The sequence below is a fragment of the Nannospalax galili genome, unplaced genomic scaffold (genome assembly GCF_000622305.1).
Source record: "Nannospalax galili isolate Female #2095 unplaced genomic scaffold, S.galili_v1.0 scaffold429, whole genome shotgun sequence".
In the NCBI taxonomy this organism is placed as follows: Eukaryota; Metazoa; Chordata; class Mammalia; order Rodentia; family Spalacidae; genus Nannospalax; species Nannospalax galili.
In genome coordinates this window covers 4,813,872-4,834,553 of record NW_008360330.1, presented here as the reverse complement: position 1 = coordinate 4,834,553, position 20,682 = coordinate 4,813,872, and the positions used below count along the sequence as shown (strand labels likewise).

At 38.1% G+C, this 20,682-nt stretch overlaps 1 protein-coding gene and 1 pseudogene across 5 annotated transcripts in view; one reads left to right on the top strand and one right to left on the bottom strand.

Annotated features, from left to right (window-relative positions):
* Nucleotides 1-20,682, bottom strand: part of Rasal2 (RAS protein activator like 2) — a 384,331-nt gene that overhangs the window by 212,464 nt on the left and 151,185 nt on the right. For all 5 annotated transcript variants that reach the window (XM_017796364.2, XM_008826125.3, XM_017796365.2 and 2 more), the window contains exon 2: nt 5,277-5,404. In XM_017796364.2, the coding sequence (XP_017651853.1) occupies nt 5,277-5,404 (128 nt within the window). The remainder of the gene's footprint in view (nt 1-5,276; nt 5,405-20,682) is intronic.
* The window catches only part of LOC115068970, a 12,422-nt pseudogene continuing 917 nt past the window's right edge, over nt 9,178-20,682 (top strand).

The window sequence follows — 20,682 nt, the reverse complement described above, 5'->3', positions numbered from 1 at the left end:
AATGGGGGCACCTTAGTGGGAAAACCATGATGGAGGGGTGAGGCAAAGTGAGAGATAAATAATGCCTAGCTAGTTTTAAAAACCAGAGGAAACCATATTACTCCAACAACCTACTGAGAAATTATACACAGCAGATCAAGAAATATATGTCTAGGTAAGGTTTATCTGAGAACACTTGGTCTTTGCCTAAGATGTATCTACATGACACACAGTAATTAAAAGTATCAGACTGTAGTCCCAGCACTTGGGAGGCAGAGGTAGGCGATCTCTGTGAGTTCAAGGCCAGCCTGGTCTACATAGTAAGTTCCAGGATAGCTGGGGCTACAGGGAGACCCTGCTTCAAAAAGACAAACAAACAAACCAAAAAAAAAAAAAAAAGTACCAGACTCATGTAACTAACATTCTTGGGTGTTTAACAGATATACTTTGAGGCCTATAATAATTTGGTCAGAGGGACACAAAGGACACTTTTTGCTCCTTGCCCTCCTAGGTTAACTAGTTCCAGGGAACTATGAGCATCTCTCAAAATAATTGTGGTGGGTCACCTGTCCTCTCGATCAAGGAAGCCTAGGAGACCCCACCAGATGGACTTGAACCAGTGTCCAGTCTACAAAGAGGAGGGTCAACACCGAGGAAACATTTCCTCCATGCTTCCAAGTGAAGCCAACCATGGTTGAGCAGGACCTTTGACTTAGTCTTCACATAAGTGGAATTGGTAAAAGGAGCCAGGGGCTCCACCCTAGCCCACATGACCCCTGAAGAACAAATCTGCAAACGACCTTAAGAGTAAAAATAAATTGGTTTATCTGGGCCAACTCTATGGCCTTAAACACCCCAAAAGAAAATATAACCAAAGATTAAAGGGGACAATATAATTTCTTAATAGTCCATATGCATAGCTAAAGGCTACATAACAAGTAACAATGCCAGACAAGCGATACCTTCTTTTGAGTTGTTGGCCATGGTGGCCCAAGGGACTCCCAAATAATAACCCAGCATAAAACTGGGAAAATGAACAGCAGACCCCAATCTTATCTAAAGGAATAATGACAACTGATTACTGCTACATGAGGAACAGCTGATCCTCCTAAAACAGAGACTTCTAGATAGGCTGACTACATTCACCAGAAGGGCAAGTAGTGGGGAAGGGCTGGGGGGTGCCGATGACACAGCAGACAGTAACAGGGATATCAGAGTGTAAGGGCTCTCTAGTCGAGGGAAGGAGGCTATGGGAGGGTGCCATCTGGGAAGTGGGTGTATAGTTGAATGAGATGGTTTGGGATGTTCTGTGTGATACGAGGAGGAAGCATGGAAATGACATCATGTTAATTAGTAGAGGTGACAAACATTACCATTGAAATCTACCTGATGACGTTGTAGACATTCACAGGCGCCAAGGATCCAAGTGCAACCGATTATGACTAGTAATAATCAGACACATACAGATTAGAGATTCATGTGGCCACATCTCAGTGTTAGTAGCAAAAACAATAAGTCTTTCTGCAAGGAACAATATATTCTAAAATGAAATGGAGATCTTTTTTAAACGTTAAAAACTCATCCATTTTATGTATTCCAGGGCTTATACTGAGTTCAATAATATATAACTCTATTAATTCAACTGTGAACCTAGAAACTTGCAACCACTTGTGAAAGAGATGTACTCTTGCTCTGGAGTGTGTTACTGAATATGTTAAGGCTGTTGTGAAATGCTTCTAATCATGTAGTTATTAAAAATTAAAAAAATAATGATTAAAAAAATAATTCTTCAAAGCATAAAAATGTACTCCTTGATAATTATTAGATGTGAAATACATTACCATTGAAATCTATCTGACAACTTTATATCCATGCTCAGATGCCAAAGAGATCAGAAAGTACCGACTGTGACTAGTAATAATGAGATATATAGAGATTAGAAATACTTGTGCAAACATCTTAATGTCAATTGCATTAAAATGAATTTTTCTACATGAAACTGTGTCTTTTAATAATGAAGTGGAGATCTTTTTAAAAGGTTAAAACCTCATTTAATTTATGTCTTATAGGGTTTATACTGAGTACAATATTGTATAACTGTAATAATTCAACTGTAAACCTAAAAATTTACAGCTAATTTTGAAAGAGATGCATGTTAGCTCAGAAAATTGTTATTAAATATGTCAATGCTATTGTAATGAAATGCTTCTTCTAAGTATGTGGTTATTAAATAAATAATTTTAAAAAATTTCTGGTAACAAAACTAGCTATCAATGAAAAAGTAAGTAGATAAAAAAATCATTATATATACACCACAGAGTATTATGCAGTCATAAACAGGAAACGAATTCTGTCATTTTCAAGAATACAGATGGAACTGGGGACATTAAGTGAACTAAGGCACAGAAAAACACTGTTGGAAGAAAATTTGGGGAGTTGCAGCCACTTAAGTGTTGCTCTGTAGGTATGCATAATGGGGTACTAGAGGTTTGCACCAATGTTGCAAAAAGTGTCTAAGGCCAGGCAATGTGGAACAGGTTGGATTTGCTGCAAGAAGGCTATATAAAGCCACTGAGTAAATCTCTGAAGTGATACTAGGAAGCAATAGAGAGCTTAGGATATTAGAGATGATAAAACATGAGATGCCTGATGAGGAAAGCTACTCCAATTGGTGCTTATAGCTTTCCTCATCAGGCATCTCATGTTTTATCATCTCTAATATCCTAAGATCTCTACCCAAGCTCACTGGAATCCATAAGATGCTGCCATGAACTCCAGATGCTAGACATGCAGCTACAGTGTGTGTTGTTTACTGTGTTATGTTTGATCTTTCTTTGGTCTTTCCATGCTTTGTTCCCATTCTTCCCTTTTGTCACTGGAAATGTATAATTTGATTTTCTGAGGTTTCAGAGGCTCACAGGTAAAAGATTGACTTGAAATACCTGTGGAGATAAGGATAATGAGCCAGAAGATTAAAATTTAATAAAAATGAGGAATGACAAGATGAGATGGGATTTGTTCTTGGAAAATGACTAAAACATGAATTCAGAACTTGAGCATTTTAGAGAAAATGAGGGAGAATAGCCAGAAACAGCAATAAAAGAAGACATCTATCTATTCTAGGCAGTGTGATGTGAGGGCTGCGGAAGAAAATTAGCCACCTCTTGGCAGGATTTCACAGAAGACAGTATCTTTTCTCATAAGAGCCAAGAAGTTAAGAGATTCCTATGGACAAGAGGTAAAAGAAACAGCTAGTTTTATTTTGAGCTGCAGCAGGCAATAAAGAATTTCAAGAGAGAGGAAAAGATGAATGGTAGAAAATATCAAAAAAGACAAATATATAGAATAAACTATAGAGAATAAAATATACCAAATGCGGGCTCTCAGGTGTCTAGGCTACTTACAATGACTGACATAAAGAAAGATAAAAAGGCTAAGGATGTAACTTAGTGGTAGAACATTTAACTAGAATGCATGAGGCCTTGGGTTCCATTCCCAACATGCCTCCCCTGAATCGAGCATGTCCCCATAAAAGGGGACAAAGTAAATATGGTTGCTATAGGAATAAAGAGGCCTATATTGGGTTATTCAACTGAGCAGCTGAATTTTTTAGTGATGGGTTATATATGGGCACTAGATACTACTTGTTTCCTGATTTTTTGCTATTTATTCTAATCCTGAACTGAATAAAATGTACGCAAGGTTAAAAAGAGGGCAAAAGGTCTGTTTATATCATCCCTTGTTAACAGTGTTAATGAAAGACAATAGAGTAAGTTGGTTAAAATTAGCATTTTGAATTATGTACAAATTAGATAAGAAATCTTCTACATTAATATTTACTCCATATCTTAAATCAACATATAAGATAATTCTGAAACGGCCAATTTTTACTGAACTACTTTAATAAAATTAAATTTAATAATGTTAAAATACTATAAATGGGTCACAGGAAGAGAGATGATAACAAAAGTAAGGGATATTTCTCAATGCGTGGAAAGAATAAGCAAGCTCTTTATGGAGGCACCTTATCTGGGCCCTTTCAAGTAAGTACTGCTTACTAAGAAAAGAAAAAACTGAAATCACTTCATTATTAGTACTTCCTCTTTATCAGACTTAAAATGATGGATAAGACAAGAGAGAAGAACAGAGATGGGGTGGGGAGCAGAACACAAGAAAAGAAAAGGGAGGTAGGGATATACAAATGAGAAACAAGAAATGCTTCCTGTCTAGTCCTTCTGAACACACATTTTAGGAAGGGTAACTTACTGCATCTACTACATTTTTCTAGTTACTTATATATAAATCAATATAATTCCTGTTTTATCTTCACTGCTTCAGAACTTTTGTTCTCCCTAACTCCCATTATGTCTCTTATTTACCAAGATCATTGTAATATTTTTATGTGATAGAGGTATATTTGGAGGTAGAAGGATTTGTATAATAAGGCAGTTTGAGGAAAAAAGTACTAAATGGCAAGCGATAAATTCAAGTGGATATTTTTTTTTAAATTTGGAGAAATAGAGTGTCCCTAGAACTTGATGTCCATGTGGGTTATAGTCTATGTGCCTCTCCAGATCTACACAACTCTCTGCTCTTATGAGTTTTAAGAGGCTGACCTTTACAGAACACAGCAAAACAATCTTTTCTTGCCTTCAAATTAGATTTGGCCAGTAGGATATTAGTCTATTAAAATTGGAATTTATTCTGTCTTATTTCTTTCTAAATGCCCATGAGTGTTTGAGAGAGGCTGTGTTCTTTTGTATATAACCCCAACTGATATGTGGCTTACCATGCAATGATGATTCACTAGCCTCTAGAAATGCTGCTTTCATTCACTGTCTGTTGTCTAGGGCTGAAGCTGCTTTCTGCTATTACTAGCTTGTGGGTGCTTCACCATGCTTTTGATGGGCCCCTTTAGGCTTACCACACATCTATAAACTGTCCATTCATTAAATCTTTCAGTTAATATGCTGAGTATACCCTGTGTTTTCATTAGGCATGGAATGATGTAATTTCTAGTATCCCCTCTAGACCATTTTTCAGGGACAGATCTGCACAGCCGAGTATCTTTCCATTCCAAATTTATCAACTTAGTATGGTACTGAAAATCCAGCCCTATCTTGTAGAACCCACTCTTTCATTGTAGTAACATATTATTATGACTGTTGCAGCTGTTTAAATTTTTAGTTTATGATTATCAGAGCCTATATTTGTTTAATGCACCTTATCAAAATACAAATAAAAAGTATGTAACATCTGGAATTTTCTCAAAAATAGGAAGTAGCTTTCTATCTTACCTCCTTCTCCTTGTTGAGCAACACTAACTGGCTGTCCGTGAGGATGCAGTACTTCCGCTCCCATGTTGTTGTCTCAGTGTAGGGTGACTGACCACAAGACAGACGATGGGTGGGTGGTCCTTTTACATCTGTGTATCAAAAAAGAAAAACAAAACCAAACATTATTATCATGTCTAGTAAACCATTATTTGAAATACAAGATTCTCCAAAGACAAATTAATAGAGATGATTCTACATATGAATCTTAATAATAAACTGAAAGTTTTACTTAAAATAAAAAATTTTATATATAGAATAAGGAAAGCTTCATGCTACAGTCTGCAGAGAAGGCTGAACCACTCTAATAATGTTTAGCACAAACCTGATGTAGAAACCACTACCATATTTACACTAAAACAATATGAGTTTGCTTCAGAGCTAAACTAATAGCACTCAAAATACAGAAGTGAGCATGACACACAGAGAAGAACAAAAGACAAAGACTCTAGTCTTTGGAGGAGGATGATGTCAATATGTACCTTAAGAATACAGTTAGTTGATCAAGAACTGAGTGAGTCAAGTTATGGTCTGACTGCATCTATAAAATGGATTTACATTTCTGAGAATTGGAATTGCATAAACTATAGGATCATATTACCACTAGAGGCCAGTAAACTCTTAAAACAGAAAATAATTTCCTCAAGGAAAGCTCCAAATATACTACTTTCATGATTCTTAGGGGTGGGAATATCTAATGTTAAAGCAAAATGTGTTAACAATTCCCAAATCCCAACTGGTTACTATTACCTTTGCTACTTTAAAAAGTTTTTAAAAATATTTTATTTATTATTTTCATTTTATGTATATGAGTGTATGGCCTACATGTAGGTAAGTGCACCCGTGTCATGCAATGCCTATAGAGGTCAGAAGAGTCTGTCAGATCCCCTGGAACTGGAGTTACGGACAGTTGTTAGCTGCCATGTGGGTGCTCGGATTCAAACCCGGGTCTTCTGACAGAAGAGGCTGTCAGATCCCCTGGAACTGGAGTTACAGACAGCTGTTAGCTGCCATGTGGGTGCTGGGATTCGAATCCAGGTCTTCTGCAAGAACAACCAGTGTTCTGAACCGCTCAGCCATCTCTCCGGCCCCTATTTTAAAAAGTTTTAATGTGAACTACTCACTTATTTGTAATGTTGTGAAACTTGAGACAAATCTTAACCATAAATATATATTAGATAATTACATAAAGCTTTTATGATAGTTCATTAATACGTTAAAAATTTGCCACAAAGGACTAATTCCTCTCAGGAATAAACTACAGTGATTTCTTCAAATGCTATTTATTATTATTAAGTTAGTATACTGGAGGAGCAATCCAAATTGAAGACATTCAAATATTCACAAGGGCAAGGTAGTTGTAAATCCTAAATACCAGGTATAACTGATACTGATTTCAATAAGTGCAAATGATTTCCTAAATGTCTCATATTGTAATTACCCAAATATGCAAAGTATACCCATACATATAGAAATCTGTAACTCAATAATCAAGTAGTTAGGTGTCTCTCTTACATACCTTGAGTCCAATATTAGCATCACTGTTCTTTTCTGGCTTAAATTCCTATCATCTCTAAATCTATTTAAATATGTCTTATTTTAGGGAGCTCATCAATTCCCTCCAAAAATAATTCAGGGACCAAGAACCAACAATATTACTTACTAGAGTCTGTCCAGACATGGTACTAATTCTTACAGAAGTTTGCTGCCCCGCCTTCCTGTTTATTTTTCTGCTTCTGTCTATTCTGTATTATGCACACACTTACATAATGCATTTATAGAATCTTCATTCCATACCTACAGTTTTCTCCTTGTAGTCCAAGTATTTTTATTTAATGTTAGAACTACATGCTACATTATTCTAAAGTTTTTCACAATTATCATTAAAAGCTTTAAATAAATCAACTTTTAATCCTTTGGACATGTATACAGTATTTTTGTGTATAGATAAAAGTTATGTTAAAACTGGTTATATTCACATGATTTAGACAGATGAGTTAGATTTTTATCTGATAACGTAGGCTTATTTCTGGAGTCAAACATCAAGACAATTTAAACAGAGATATACATAGTTTACGTGGAAACATACTGGCCTAGACAAATGACTGACTACATTACACAAGTTAGTCATGAGTTACAGACACAAGTTAGTCAATGAGTCCACTACATTTTATGACTGATACTAAAATTAAAAGGCATTGATAGACCCTATTTCAAATATAAGATACTGTACTTATAGCATAAACCCATGCTCCCTGAAATGTACAAATCTATATTGAGTTTTTAAAAGACCTAAATTTCTTTCTGTGCTGGTTAGTTTCTGTCAACTTGAAACAAACTAGTCATTTGGGAAGAGGTAACTTCAATTAAGGGACTTTCTCCATGGATTGGCCTTGGCCATGTCAGTGAGGCACTTTCTTAATTAAGCTAATGGATGTAAGAGGTCCCAGCCCATTGTGGACAATGTCATCACTGGGTAGGCAGGCCTGGACTGCATAAGACCAGCTCTCTAGCTGAGCAACCTAGAGAAGCATGTCAGTAAGCAGCTTTCCTTCATGGTCTCTGCTTAAGTTCCTGACTTCCCTGAGTGAGAGATTGTGACTTGGGAGTTGTAAGATAAAATAAACCCTTTCCTCCCCAAGTTGGTTTTGGTCAGTGTTTTATAATAGTAACAGAAAGCTAAACAGAACATTTTCTTCGTGTAATCCTGAATAATTCTATTAAAGCCTCCCAACATTTTCCTTGTCCAGCCTGAACTTTATTCTGGTTTCTTCATGGTTTTGTGAAAACAAGACAATGTCACATAAAGCACTTTGAGACCCAGAATCACTCTTCTCCATTCCTAAAAATAGGATGAAACAGGAAGTATTTTTAACAATTCTGTCTAAAATGAGAGACTGATTAGCCATCCCACAGAAATCAGTTTCATTTTTATAGCTATTCTTCCACTTTTTGATAATTTTATAAACTATATGGAAGAGAAGAAATAAGTGACTATTTTTGTTCTGTTTAATATTTCTGGATTAAGATTTAAGAAGCGCTTTAACAAGAAAATAATGGTGTTTTTAAAGTCATTCTATCATGTCCTCATTTCTTTGCCTAATTGAAAAATTAATAGCATATAAGCAAGGCCTGTATGCTGAGAATACAGGAACAGAACAAGCTCAGATTTTTGGCCTACTTCACCTTACCAATTTCACCAATCTTTATTTTTCACTCTAGTGACTTACTTCTAATTCTAACTTCCAATTATTTTTAGCACCTAAAATCCACTAGAGAAAAGCATAACTAACAGACTTACAAAGATGAATCTTAATAGCAAAATTAGAAACAATTTTAGATTTGCTGTTTCCAATTCCCACGAGAATACTAAGGACATAACATGCTGGCCTCATTACAAAAATTAAATAATTTTAGAAACTTTAAAAAGAATCAGCAAACTCAATGGACTCCTATGAAAAGCATTTCTTTAAAATCGGATACTATCTTGTAAACCTAAGAAATATCTTTTTAAAAACCCTCAAGATTCCTTGAGACAAAAATTTCTGAGAACTTCAAAGAGGGTATAATTTATAGGGGTTATGTCAACATTCACCATATTGGAAATTAAAACCTGGAGTTAAAATATAGCAAATCTTCCACTGGAGCCAGCTCTCTATCCCTAGATACAGACTGCTACTGATCAGGCCCTGAACAGAGGAGATAAAGCTGCTGAATTCACTTTGGACCATAGTTCTGAAACAGGACCTCAGAGGACAGAAGATCATTCCACGTTCTGCACCATCAGCAATATCTCTAGACACAGGTGGGAGCTACACATGTACAAGTCCACTGACATTCACTGACAACACCACCTTTGCCCACAATGGAGAGGAACCTGAAGGACAAGGACATCCTCATTGTTTCTTTTGGATTCCTCCTCCTCTTTACTACCTATGGAGGACTACAGAACTTGCAGAGCAGTCTCTTCAGTGAGAAAGGCCTGGGAGTGGCGACACTCTATGGTGATATACTACTTTCTTCCATGTTCCTTCTGCTCATCCTCATCAAGAGGGGTGGCCTCAAGTGGACCATCACTGGCTTCATGTGTTGCTATGTGGCCTTCTCCCTGAGCAACTTCCATGCCAGCTGGTATATACCCTGATCCCTACCTCCATCCTGTGGGGCCACACAGAAAGCAGTGAAGTTTGGCAAGGACATGTTGAATCAGTACTGTGGCATCTTCCTTTTCATATTCCAGTCTTCCAGAGTGTGGGGAAATCTGATTTCCTCACTGGTGTTTGGCCAGACATCCCATTCAAGAGATCATCCCAGAGGAACAGCTTGTGTCCTGTGGAGCCAATGACTGCCTGATAGCTACAGCAGTCACTAACAGCACCCAATGCTCCGCCTAGCAGCTGATCTATATATACACTGCTGGGCATCTACTCTGACAGTGGGATCCTGGCAATCCTTTTGGTAACTGTGTTTTCTTGAGCCTGTGGAAGACAAGCAACTGTGGAGAGTCAACCTCCAAGATGTTTAGAAATAAGTGTCTGTGCCTCCTAATTCTGATCCCATTGTACAGTGGGCTACAGCAAGGATTACTCTCTGGAGAATACACAAAGTCTTATACAGCCTACACTCTGGGCATCCACTTTGAGGGCTATGTGATGGTCTGTTTCTTAGTCACCACTTCACTGTGCTCCTCGCTATATGGGAAAGTCTCTACCAGCAGGTGCTGTACATGCTGGGTGCAATAACCCACCTCACTTGCATTACCGTTCTCCTGCTGTGGCACCCACACCAGGCCCAGCCATTGTCTTCCTCCTCTCTGGCCTGTGGGGAATGGCAGATGCTGTCTGGCAGATGCAAAACAATGGTTCTTTACAGCCTTCTGTTTGAGATGAAAAAGGAAGATGCTTTTGAGAGCTACAACCTCCTGGAAGCTGTGGGGTTCGTTACTGCCTTTGGATACAACCTCTCTCTCTCTTCCTCTCTCCTCTCCTTTCCTCTCTTCTCCTCTTCTCTTCTTCCTCTTCCTCCTCCTCCTCCTCCTCTCCTTCTTCTTCTTCTTCTCTCTCTCTCTCTCTCTCTCTCTCTCTCTCTCTCTCTCTCTCTCTCTCTCTCTCTCTCTCTCTCTCTCTCTCTCTCTCTCTCTCTCTCTCTCTCTCTCTCTCTCTCTCTCTCTCTCTCTCTCTCTCGCCCCCCCCCTCTCAATATCTATATTCTCTTGGTCATCTTGAGTCTGGCCAAGCCAGCTTATGGAACTGTTGAGTATCTAGAACCCACGGCTGCCAAAAAGACCCTTGATGTAGGAAAGACATGCCAGGCAGAGGAAGGAGAAATGCAAATAGAAATGTGATCACAGCCAAGCCATGGCCGTCAGCCCTGATCAGCAGGAGTCTCATGTGAGCCACTCCAGGGACAGACTTGATTCTCCACAACTGCTTTGGTATTTGTGGACATTCTGAAGACAGTCTGTAATTTTACTTTTTAATGTATTTTTTTCAACTCTAACAAATATTCAGTTCATTTTTCTATGCAAGATGATCAAGATTATACACAAAAGGCTGAGAATGCAACTCAATGCCAGAGTGTTTGATTAGCATGCACAAGGCCATGGGTTCAATTTCTAATACTACCAAAAAAAAAAAAAATCTAGGATCTAGGGTGGGCTATATGATTCATTCACTCAAGTACTTGTCGGGCTAAGCATGAGGACCTGAGTCTGGATCCTCAGCATCCAAGAAAAAAAAAAAAAAAAAAGCTGGGCATCTGTAATCCCAGCACTGTGGAGACAGAGACAGGAGGATCCCTTGAACTTGCTGACCAACCAATCTACCCAAATCTATGAGCTTCAGGTTCAGTGAGAAACTCTGTCTTTAAAAAATAAGGTTGGCAGCAACTGAGGACACCTGACATTGACCTCTAGTCTCTACATACATGTTCACATGTGCACATATCCATACAACGACAAACACTGTAATTTTATAATTGGGTAACTTTTTTAAACTTCCAAACACCATAAATTTTACAAATGGGTGCAGAAAGTCAACTGAACATACCTCATAAAGTGATAAGACACACTGTAGTTTGTGCCTCTTGAAATTTACAGAAGACGGTTCAAAATCAATTCAATTATTTCATGGAAAAATAAAATATACCAAATCTACTATATATTAACATTTCAAAAATATTTTAATGACATATTTCTATTTTTTAATGAAAACCTAAAAGAATGTCACTTTTTACATTTTTTTAATGCCCTTAAAGACTGCCTGAATAGAAGACAATCCAGCTCTTGTATCTATTCCTAAACCCAACTGGTTGCTTTATGGTATTCTGGTTGATATGTAAAAAGAAAATCAGACTAGATATGTAGGTTGAAACAAAAGTAGTATTTTAATAGTACTTTCAAACAATCGTAGGTATTCTTGATGTAGTGCCAAAACCTGATGAACATTTTCTAAAATAAAGATGAAGTCGACAGTAGTGGAATCTGAACATCAATAAACTTTTCATACGGATACATTAAAAAAAAATCTCTAGTCTATCTTGTCCACTGAGTAACTCCCATATTCATGAGTCTATAAACATTATGTGTTGATCATTTAGAAAAGACTGGTTAGCTGGGATCTTCCAAATGCTGAAATTTATAAACTACAGAAATAACTCAAACTCATCAGTCTTCACAATTGTCTTAATCTCATCAGAAAGATCTTTAAATAAAGGGAGAACTTTGTCAAGTTCAAAGTAGCAGATGAAAGTTATTCAAAATTATAATTTTCATTTTGGTCATGAAATTTTTTTTTCTCTAGCAATAAATACTGCTGGTTGCTTCCCCTGAAGTAACAGTAGTATATCTTTCCTTTTCCAGAAAATGTCTATCTTATAACCACATATAGAATGACCACAATCTGTTGTTGAATGCTATATCCTCTGAGCATATTAAGTCACCCTCTTCATCAAAAAGACAAGAGACCCCAAAGATAGGGCTTCTTGACTACTGACATTCCCTCATGAAAGGAAGGGTTAGAACAGAGTCACTGGATCTTTACCTGAGATTCTGGCATCTCCCCCCCCCCACTCTCTCTGCTTCTCCCAGTCATCTGTAATTCTGCCCTAATTACATGCAACCTCTTGAGCTTGAGCAGTACTAGACTACACAGAGGATGAAAAGGATAAATGGAAGGGGAAACTCAATGTATGCAGCTATGAAGAAACCACCATTCATGCTGGGTGAAGACTTTTCCAGTGCAGGTGGTTTGAGTTCTCCATGCTTCTGCAAAAGTCTCGCCCCCCACCCTCCCCGTGCCCGCCGTGTTCTGTCAGTAAGCCCAATAAAGTCATTGGTTCCCAGGCTGAACTTTGATAAAACTATACTTTGGTTTATTGTTTGGGCCTTAAAGGAAGGGATAGAGGTTGTTTACATATCTCCAGAGAAGAAATTTGAACATTTATCTTTCCGTCTTATGAGGTTACCATTAACTTAGAAAGGGGCTTCTGGAGTTCCAGGTTCCCCCAGGTCATATGTTAAAAGCAGCATGAAGTCAACAAAGGATTCTAAGAAAACCTGGTGATAGTTTATATGAAGTAAGTAGGAAAAAGATCAGAGGTAGGTAGTGGTTAGAACATTTGCTGCTCTTGCAGAGGACATGGGATTGGGTCCCCAACACCCACATGGTGGCTAACATCTGTCCATAACTCCAGTTCCAGGGGATCTGATGCCCTCTTCTGGCCTCTGTGGGCATTGTATGACATGGGGGCATATATATGCATGCAGGACTTTAAATCTTGGTCTACAATACTGTAGTGCCCACCTGCACCTGAGGGAAACAACTCAATGTTGTTCTAAAATGATGGCTAAATTTGTTTTCTCTCCCTAGCTAGAGGCCATTTAAGAGGGAGCTGATTCTAGCCACTCCAACAGTTATCAAAGTGCCTGACAACAAATCCTGAGTTCATCAATCATCAGTCCAGCCTAAAAAAAAAAAAAAAAAAAAAAAAAAAATCTATCTAAAAAAATGATCAGAGGCCTTGACAAATGGAAGATTAATATAATGGGCAGGTCAAGTGATGATTAGAGGGGCTGGAGAAATGGCTTAGTAGTTAAGAGCACTTACTACTGCTCTTGGAGAAGACCTGGGTTCAGTTCCAAACACCCACTGGTGGCACAAACAACCATCCATAACTCAAATTCAAGGGCATCCCATGCCCTCTTCTGCCATCTGTGAGCAGTGCGCATACTGATGCATTTCTATACATACAGGTAAAGCATTCATATACATAAAATAAAAATTCTTTAAGAAAGAGATCATATATAAAATAAAAATAAATTCTTTAAAAAATAGATTAGAATCTGTACTAGATTGGTTATAGTATAAATAGTAAGAAAGAACCTACGTTGAGTCAGATTTTGAAATAAAAATCAGCAGAACTGACTATTCTTTAGTAGTCCAGGATAGAAGACTAGAACTACAGAGATGAGAGAATAAGAATGCAATTAACACCAATACAAACTGACAGATGCTCATAAAGTAAATTTTGTGATTATAACTCTGCTTCAATTTTGATGAGGAAGTCCAATGCAGATGGTTTTCAAAAAAGGAAGACAACCTAAAAGTGAAGCAGTGAAGCACATTTAAAAGATTTGATGCAATTCATCATTTCCAAGTAATTTCAAAAAATGCATTTAAAATACTGGGTATACCAGTTAAGCGAAATATCAAATTCTGGGCCCCTGTAAATGTTAATATAAACTAAGTAACTACTTGACAAGACAACAGTCCTCTCTTAAGTTAAACCTCCCCTCTGAAGAGCACCATGTCCCCTCAGATTATGAAGATCAACCAAAATTACATAAACCTGCAAGTCCATAAGGCACAGATAATGTAATATTTTTTTTCTCAAAAGGTAAATAACCTATCTATTCTAGACTTAGGAAAGTGTCAGAAAAAAATTGCAGTAGAAGAATACGCAAAAACATGTAACTGAAAGCATAAGTAGAGGTAAGGGAACCAGGAAAATGGTAAGTCAAAGGCCCATATGGATGATGTCAAAGAAAAAATTGCTATAGGAAATATTTTTGTATCTCATAGTTCCTTAGAAATCCACATAAGTTGCTTTTAAATTGCACTTACTAGTCACATGGTTCTTTTTTTTTTTCAATATTATAAGGAGGATGCCTCTGATAAAATCTGTTATAAGTTGTTGCCTTCCAGAGCAAGCTTTAAAGGATTCTTACAGAGAATCTACTAGGTAATAGAAATCTTAATGTTTCATTCAATCTCAATGAACTTTTATCTGCCCTTAGTGTCAACCTAAAAAACAAAACCAAAACAGTTTGGCCAACCCCACATCCTGTTCTCCTTCTAGCCTTGGGCATAGGTCTGCTTTTGCTCTTAGCACCCCAGATCTCCAGACTACCCTCTTAGACCAGACCCTCCCATTGCATCCTGATCCCCTGCACTCAGACCAGCTCAATTCTTCAGTCTAGTTTCTTAGAGCCTTCACAGGCTGTCCCCACACTCACTTGCCTTTGTACATCTGAGACTAGTCTTCTATCCTGTCTGTCCCTACCATCAACTTGTCTGGGATTCTGGAGACCAGCCTTCTTCCTTCGTAAGTCTGATCCTGCCCACAGCTCCTTAACTACCCCACAACCTGAGGAAATGCAATCTCCCCAAATGTACATCCTGTTCTCCTTCTAGCCTTGAGCACAGGCATGCTTTTATTCTTAGCACCCCAGATCTCTGGATACCCTCTTAGTCCAGACCTGCCCACCACATCCTGATCCCCTGCACTCAGACCTGCTCAATTATTGAGTGTAGTTTCTCAGAGACTTCACAGGCAGTCCCCACCCCCAACTGGTCTTTGCACTCCTGAGACCAGCCTTCTACTCTGGCTGTCTGCAACCAAACTCACACTGAATTCCATAGACCAGCCATCTTCCCTAAGTCTGAACCTGCCCATCCACGCCTTGACTCTCTCATAATCTGAGCAACTCCAATCTCCCAGACCCACATCCTGTTCTCCTCCTTGGAGAACAGTCTTGGGCACAGGCTCGCTTTTGCTCTTAATACCCAAGATCTCTGGACTAGCCTCTTTACCACATGGTGGTGAGCCTTCCAAATCATGCTGTATCCATCCCTCTACATTGGGACCACCTACAGCCCCTCCCATTGCTGCAGGGTTAGGCTTCCCTGCCCTTTAGTAAGGACCCAGGTGTTTGCAGAATTCCTGAGAGTGCCTGAATCCAGCCTCCACCTAGCAAGCTTCCCAAATTCTGCTGTGCCTACATACTAGAGGGGTCCAAAACTTAGGAGAAAACCTGAGAGCATCTGATTTGCACCTGACTTGGACCTCTGTGGGAACTCTTGAGTAGCTGGCCTAGAGCCATCTGGTCGCTCCAATATAAAATCAAAAGAGAACCTCAAGTCTAGACCAACCAGTTTTTCATACCCAATAAGAAAACAACAAAAGTACATTGAGTATACAAACAGAAACAGACTTAAACTCAACAAAGGAAGGCTTGAGTCTCACACCAGAGTCAGAAACAACAAAAGAAATCATGTGCTAAAATCACAATAAAAACATAGTAATACGAGAAATCCAAATGTGTCCCCACCAAACACCAACAGTCCTATAGAGGAGTTTTACACTGAGAAACCCCTAGAGATAACCCAGGGCACAGAATTTAAAAGAACAATCATAAACATGGTCAAAGAATTCAACGAATTTAAAGAACACACAAACAAATCAAAGAACTACAAGAGGACAGGGATAAACTTCTGACTGAATTCACAAAAGAATTAGAAATACTGAAGAAAATGCTGAAATGAAGAAGGAAGTGAAAAACTCATTAAGCCAATTAAAAATGACAAGAGAAAGCCGCACAAATAGAATGATTAGAATGGAAAACAGAGTATCAAGACTGCATGATAAAGCTGAAGTATTGGACTGTTCAAGCAAAGACTATGAAAAAAATTGAAAATATAGGAAATGTGGGACACTATGAAAAGACCAAATTTATACATCATAGGCATAGAAGAAGGGGAAGAATCTCAGGAAAATAGTATGAACCAGATTTTCAACAGGATTGTAGAAGAAAATTTCCCAAAATTGAAGAAAGGCACGCTCATACAAACACAAGAAGAACAAAGAACACCAAATAGACAGGACCAGAAAAGAAACTTCCCAAGGCATATCATGGTAAAAATACTAAACTTACAAAACAAAAAGAGAATACTGAAAGCTGCAAAAGAAAAACAACAAGCCATATATAGGAAATCTCACCATAAATACAGCTGACTTTTCAGTGCAAACTATGAAAGCCAGGAGAGCCTGAACCAAAGTATACCCAGTTCCAACTGACCATAGATGGCAACTCAGAATACTTTACTCAGCAAAAAAATGTCTATTGTAGTTGAAGGGGAAAGAAAATAACTTCCACAACACAAATAGGCTGAAAGAATGCAGGTCCACAAAACCAATTCTTGAAGCAATACAAAGAGCTAAAGAAAGGAACAACTGGGGATGGAGAGATGGCTCAGCAGTTAAGAACACTGTCTATTTCTACAGAAGACCGCGTTCAAATCCCAGCACCCACATGGCAGCTAACAACTATCCATAACTCCAGTTCCAGGGGATCAAACAGCACCTTCTGTCCTCTACAGGCAATGCACAACATGGGTGCACTTACTTACATGCAGGCATAACACTCATACAGACAAAAATAATAAATTTGACATAAACAATAACAATTTCCAGAGCTAAGATGCATCTCTTTCAAAATTGGCTGTAAATGTTTAGGTTTACAGTTGAATCGTTACGCTTATACAATATTGTACTCCGTATAACCCTTATGAGACATAAAATTAAATGAGGTTTTAAACTTTAAAAAAGATCTCCACTTCATTATTAAAATACAGTTTCATATGGAAACATTCATTTTTAATGCAATTGATACTATGATGGACATGTGTTTCTAATCTCTATATACCTGATTATTACTGGGCATAGTCGGTTACTTTCTGAGATCCTTCACATCTGAGCATGGATATAAACTCATTGGGTAGATTTCAATGGCAATGTTTTCACATCTACTAATTATTAAGGAGCAAATTTTTATTCTCTGAAGAATTATTATTTTTTTTTACACACCCACTTCCCAGGTACCAGCCTCCCATAGCCTCCCTCCTCACACTACAGCCCTGATATCCCTGCTACTGTCTTCTCTGTTGTCAGCAACCCCAGCCATTCCCCACTACTTGCCCTTCTGGTGAATCTAGTCAGCCTATCTAGAGGTCTTTGTTGTAGGAGGGTCAGCTGTTCATCTAGTAGTAATCAGTGGTCTATATTCCTTTGGATAAGATTGGGGTCTGCTGTTCATTTTCCCAGTTCTATGCTGGGTTACTATCTGGGAATCCCTTTGGCCACCCCAGCCATCAACTCAAAAGAAGGTATCGCTTGTCTGGCATTGTTGCTTGTTATGTAGCCTTTAGCTCTAGATATGGACTCTTATGAAATTATGTTGGCCCATTTAATCTTTGATTATAGTTTCCTTTTGGGTGGTTAAGGCCATAGAGTTGGTCCAGATAAACCGATTTATTTTTACTCTTAAGATCGTTTGAGGATCTGTTTCTCAGGGGTCACGTGGGCTTGGGAGGAGCCCGTGGCTCCTTTCTTTTACCAGTTCCGCCTATGTGAAGATAAGTCAAAGGTCCTACTCAACCATGGTTGGCTTCTCTTGGAAGCATGGAGGAAATGATTCCTCTGTGTTGACCCTCCTTTTTATAGACTGGACACTGGTTCAAGTCCATCTGGCGGGGTCTACTCAGCCTCCTTTATCAAGAGGACAGGTGACCCACCACCATTATAGGACATTTTGAAAGATGCTCATAGTCCCGTGGAACTAGTTGACCTAGGATGGCAAGGAGCAAAAGGTGTCCTTTATGTCCCTCTGACAAAATCATTATAGACCTCAAAGTATGTCTGTTAAACACCCAAGAAGGTTAGTTCCACCTGTCTGGTATTTTTAATTACTGTGTGTCACGTAGACAAATCTTGGGCAAAGATCAGTTGTTCTGAAATAAACCTTACCTAGACATATATTTCTTGATCTTTTATGCATAATTTGTCAGTAGGTTGTAGGAGTAATATGGTTCCCTCTGGTTTTCAAAACTAGCTGGGCATTGTTTATCTCTCGCATTGTCTCACCCCTCCATCATGGTTTTCCCATTTAAAATGCCCCCATTTTCCCCCTTTCTCCCTTACTAATACCCTTCTACAGTGGTCCTACCTATCTTGATCACCTTCTTTCCCTTTATCTCCTAGCTTCCTTGTATACCCTTCCCTCCCCCCTCCCTTAAACTAACCCAATTTTTATCCATATCTCCCTTATTAAGGCCTGTTTCCTACTGTCCTTCTCTTTCAGGTTATTTCTTTTCCTTTACTTCCCTGTTTCCTTTCCATTATCCTGGTTCCTGTAGTTATGTCTGGTTGCATAGTTATTTATCAAAATCTGGTTCTAGGGTCCACATATGAGGGAGAACATATGTCGATTTTTTTTTTTTCTGAGTCTGTGTTACTTCACTTAGTATAACAGTTTCTAGTTCCATCCATTTACCTGCAAATTTCATGATTTCATCTTTCTTTACTGCTGAGTAAAACTACATCGTATAAATGAGCCACATTTTCATTAGCCACTCGTCAATTGAGGGACACTTAGGTTGCTTCCATCTCTTAGCTATTGTGAAAAGAGCAGCAACAAACATGGATGTACATATCTTGTAGGTTTTTCCCAATGTTTTCTTCTAATAGTTCAGTTTCAGGCTTTACACTGAGGTCTTTCATCCATTGGAAATTGACTTTTGTGAAAGTTGAAAGATAGGCATTTAGTTTTATTTTTCTACAGTTGGAGATCCAGTTTTGCCATCACCATTTGCTGAACATGCTATCTTTTCCCTTTGTCAAATATCAGGTGGCTGAAATTGCATTTGCACATATTTGGTTCTTCAATTTTGTTCCATTGGTATATGGGTCTATTTTTGTGCCAGTACCATGTTGTTTTTATGACTATAGCTCTGTAATACAGCTTGAAATCTGGTGTTTCCCCCGTCATAGCTCTTAGTGCTCAGGGTGGTTTGGGCTATCTGAGGTCTTTTGTGCTTCCATATGACTCTTATGATGGTTTTTTCCAATTCTATGCAAAATGTCATGGGGATTTTGATTGGTATTGTGTTGAATCTACGTATGACTTTTGGTAGGATGGTCATTTTCACAATATTAATTCTTCCAATCCATGAGCATGGGAAGTCCTTCCATCTTCTGATGTCTTCCTCAATCTCTTTCTTTAAAGATTTAAAATTTTCACTGTAGAGCTCTTTAATGTCTTTCGATAGGTTTATTCCGAGATATTTTTTTGGTTTTTTGCAGCTATTGTGAAGGGGAGTGTTTCCATGTGCTCTTTCTCTGATTGCTTGTTATTAGTATATAGAAAGGCTACAGAATTTTGTGGGTTAATTTTGTAATCTGCCACTTTACTGAATGTGTTATTAATTTCTAGGAGTTTTCTGGTGGAATTTTTGGCATCCTTTAGATATAATATCATCTCATCTGCAAAAAGGGGTAATTTGATCTCTGCTTTTCCAATTATTACTCCTTTAATTTCCTGCTCTTGTCTTATTGCTCTTGCAAGAGTTTCAAGTACTATGTTAAAGAGAAGTGGAGATAGTGGACAGCCTTGTCTGGTTCCCGAAGTCAAAGGGAATGCTTCCAGTTTTTCTCCATTTAGAATGATGTTGGCTGTGTGTCTGTTATATATGGATTTAATTATGTTGAGGTATGTTCCCTCCAGTCCCATTCTCTCTAGGACTTTGAATATAAATGCACGTTGAATTTTGTTAAAGGCCTTCTCTGCATCTATTGAGATGACCATGTTGTTCTTGTCTTTGAGCCCATTTATATGATTTATGATGTTTATTGACTTATTATATTGAACCATCCCTGCATCTCTGGGATAAAGCTGACTTGATCACAGTGGATGATCTTTTTGATGTGTGTCTGTATGTGGTCTGCAAGTATCTTGTTGATGATTTTTACATCTATGTTCATTCAGGATATGGGTCTATAGTTTTCTTTTTTGGTTGTATCTTTACCTGGCTTTGGTATGAGAGTGATGCTGGCTTCATAGAAGGAATTTGGAAGTTTTCCCTCCATTTCTATTTTTTTGAATAAATTAAGTAGTATTGAACATACAACTTCCTTAAATGACTGATAGAATTCTGCTGTAAATCCATGTGGTCCTGGGCTTTTTTCAGTTGGGAGGTTTTGTATTACTGTTTCAATTTCTTTTTGTGTTATGGGTCTGTTTAAGCTGTTAATCTCT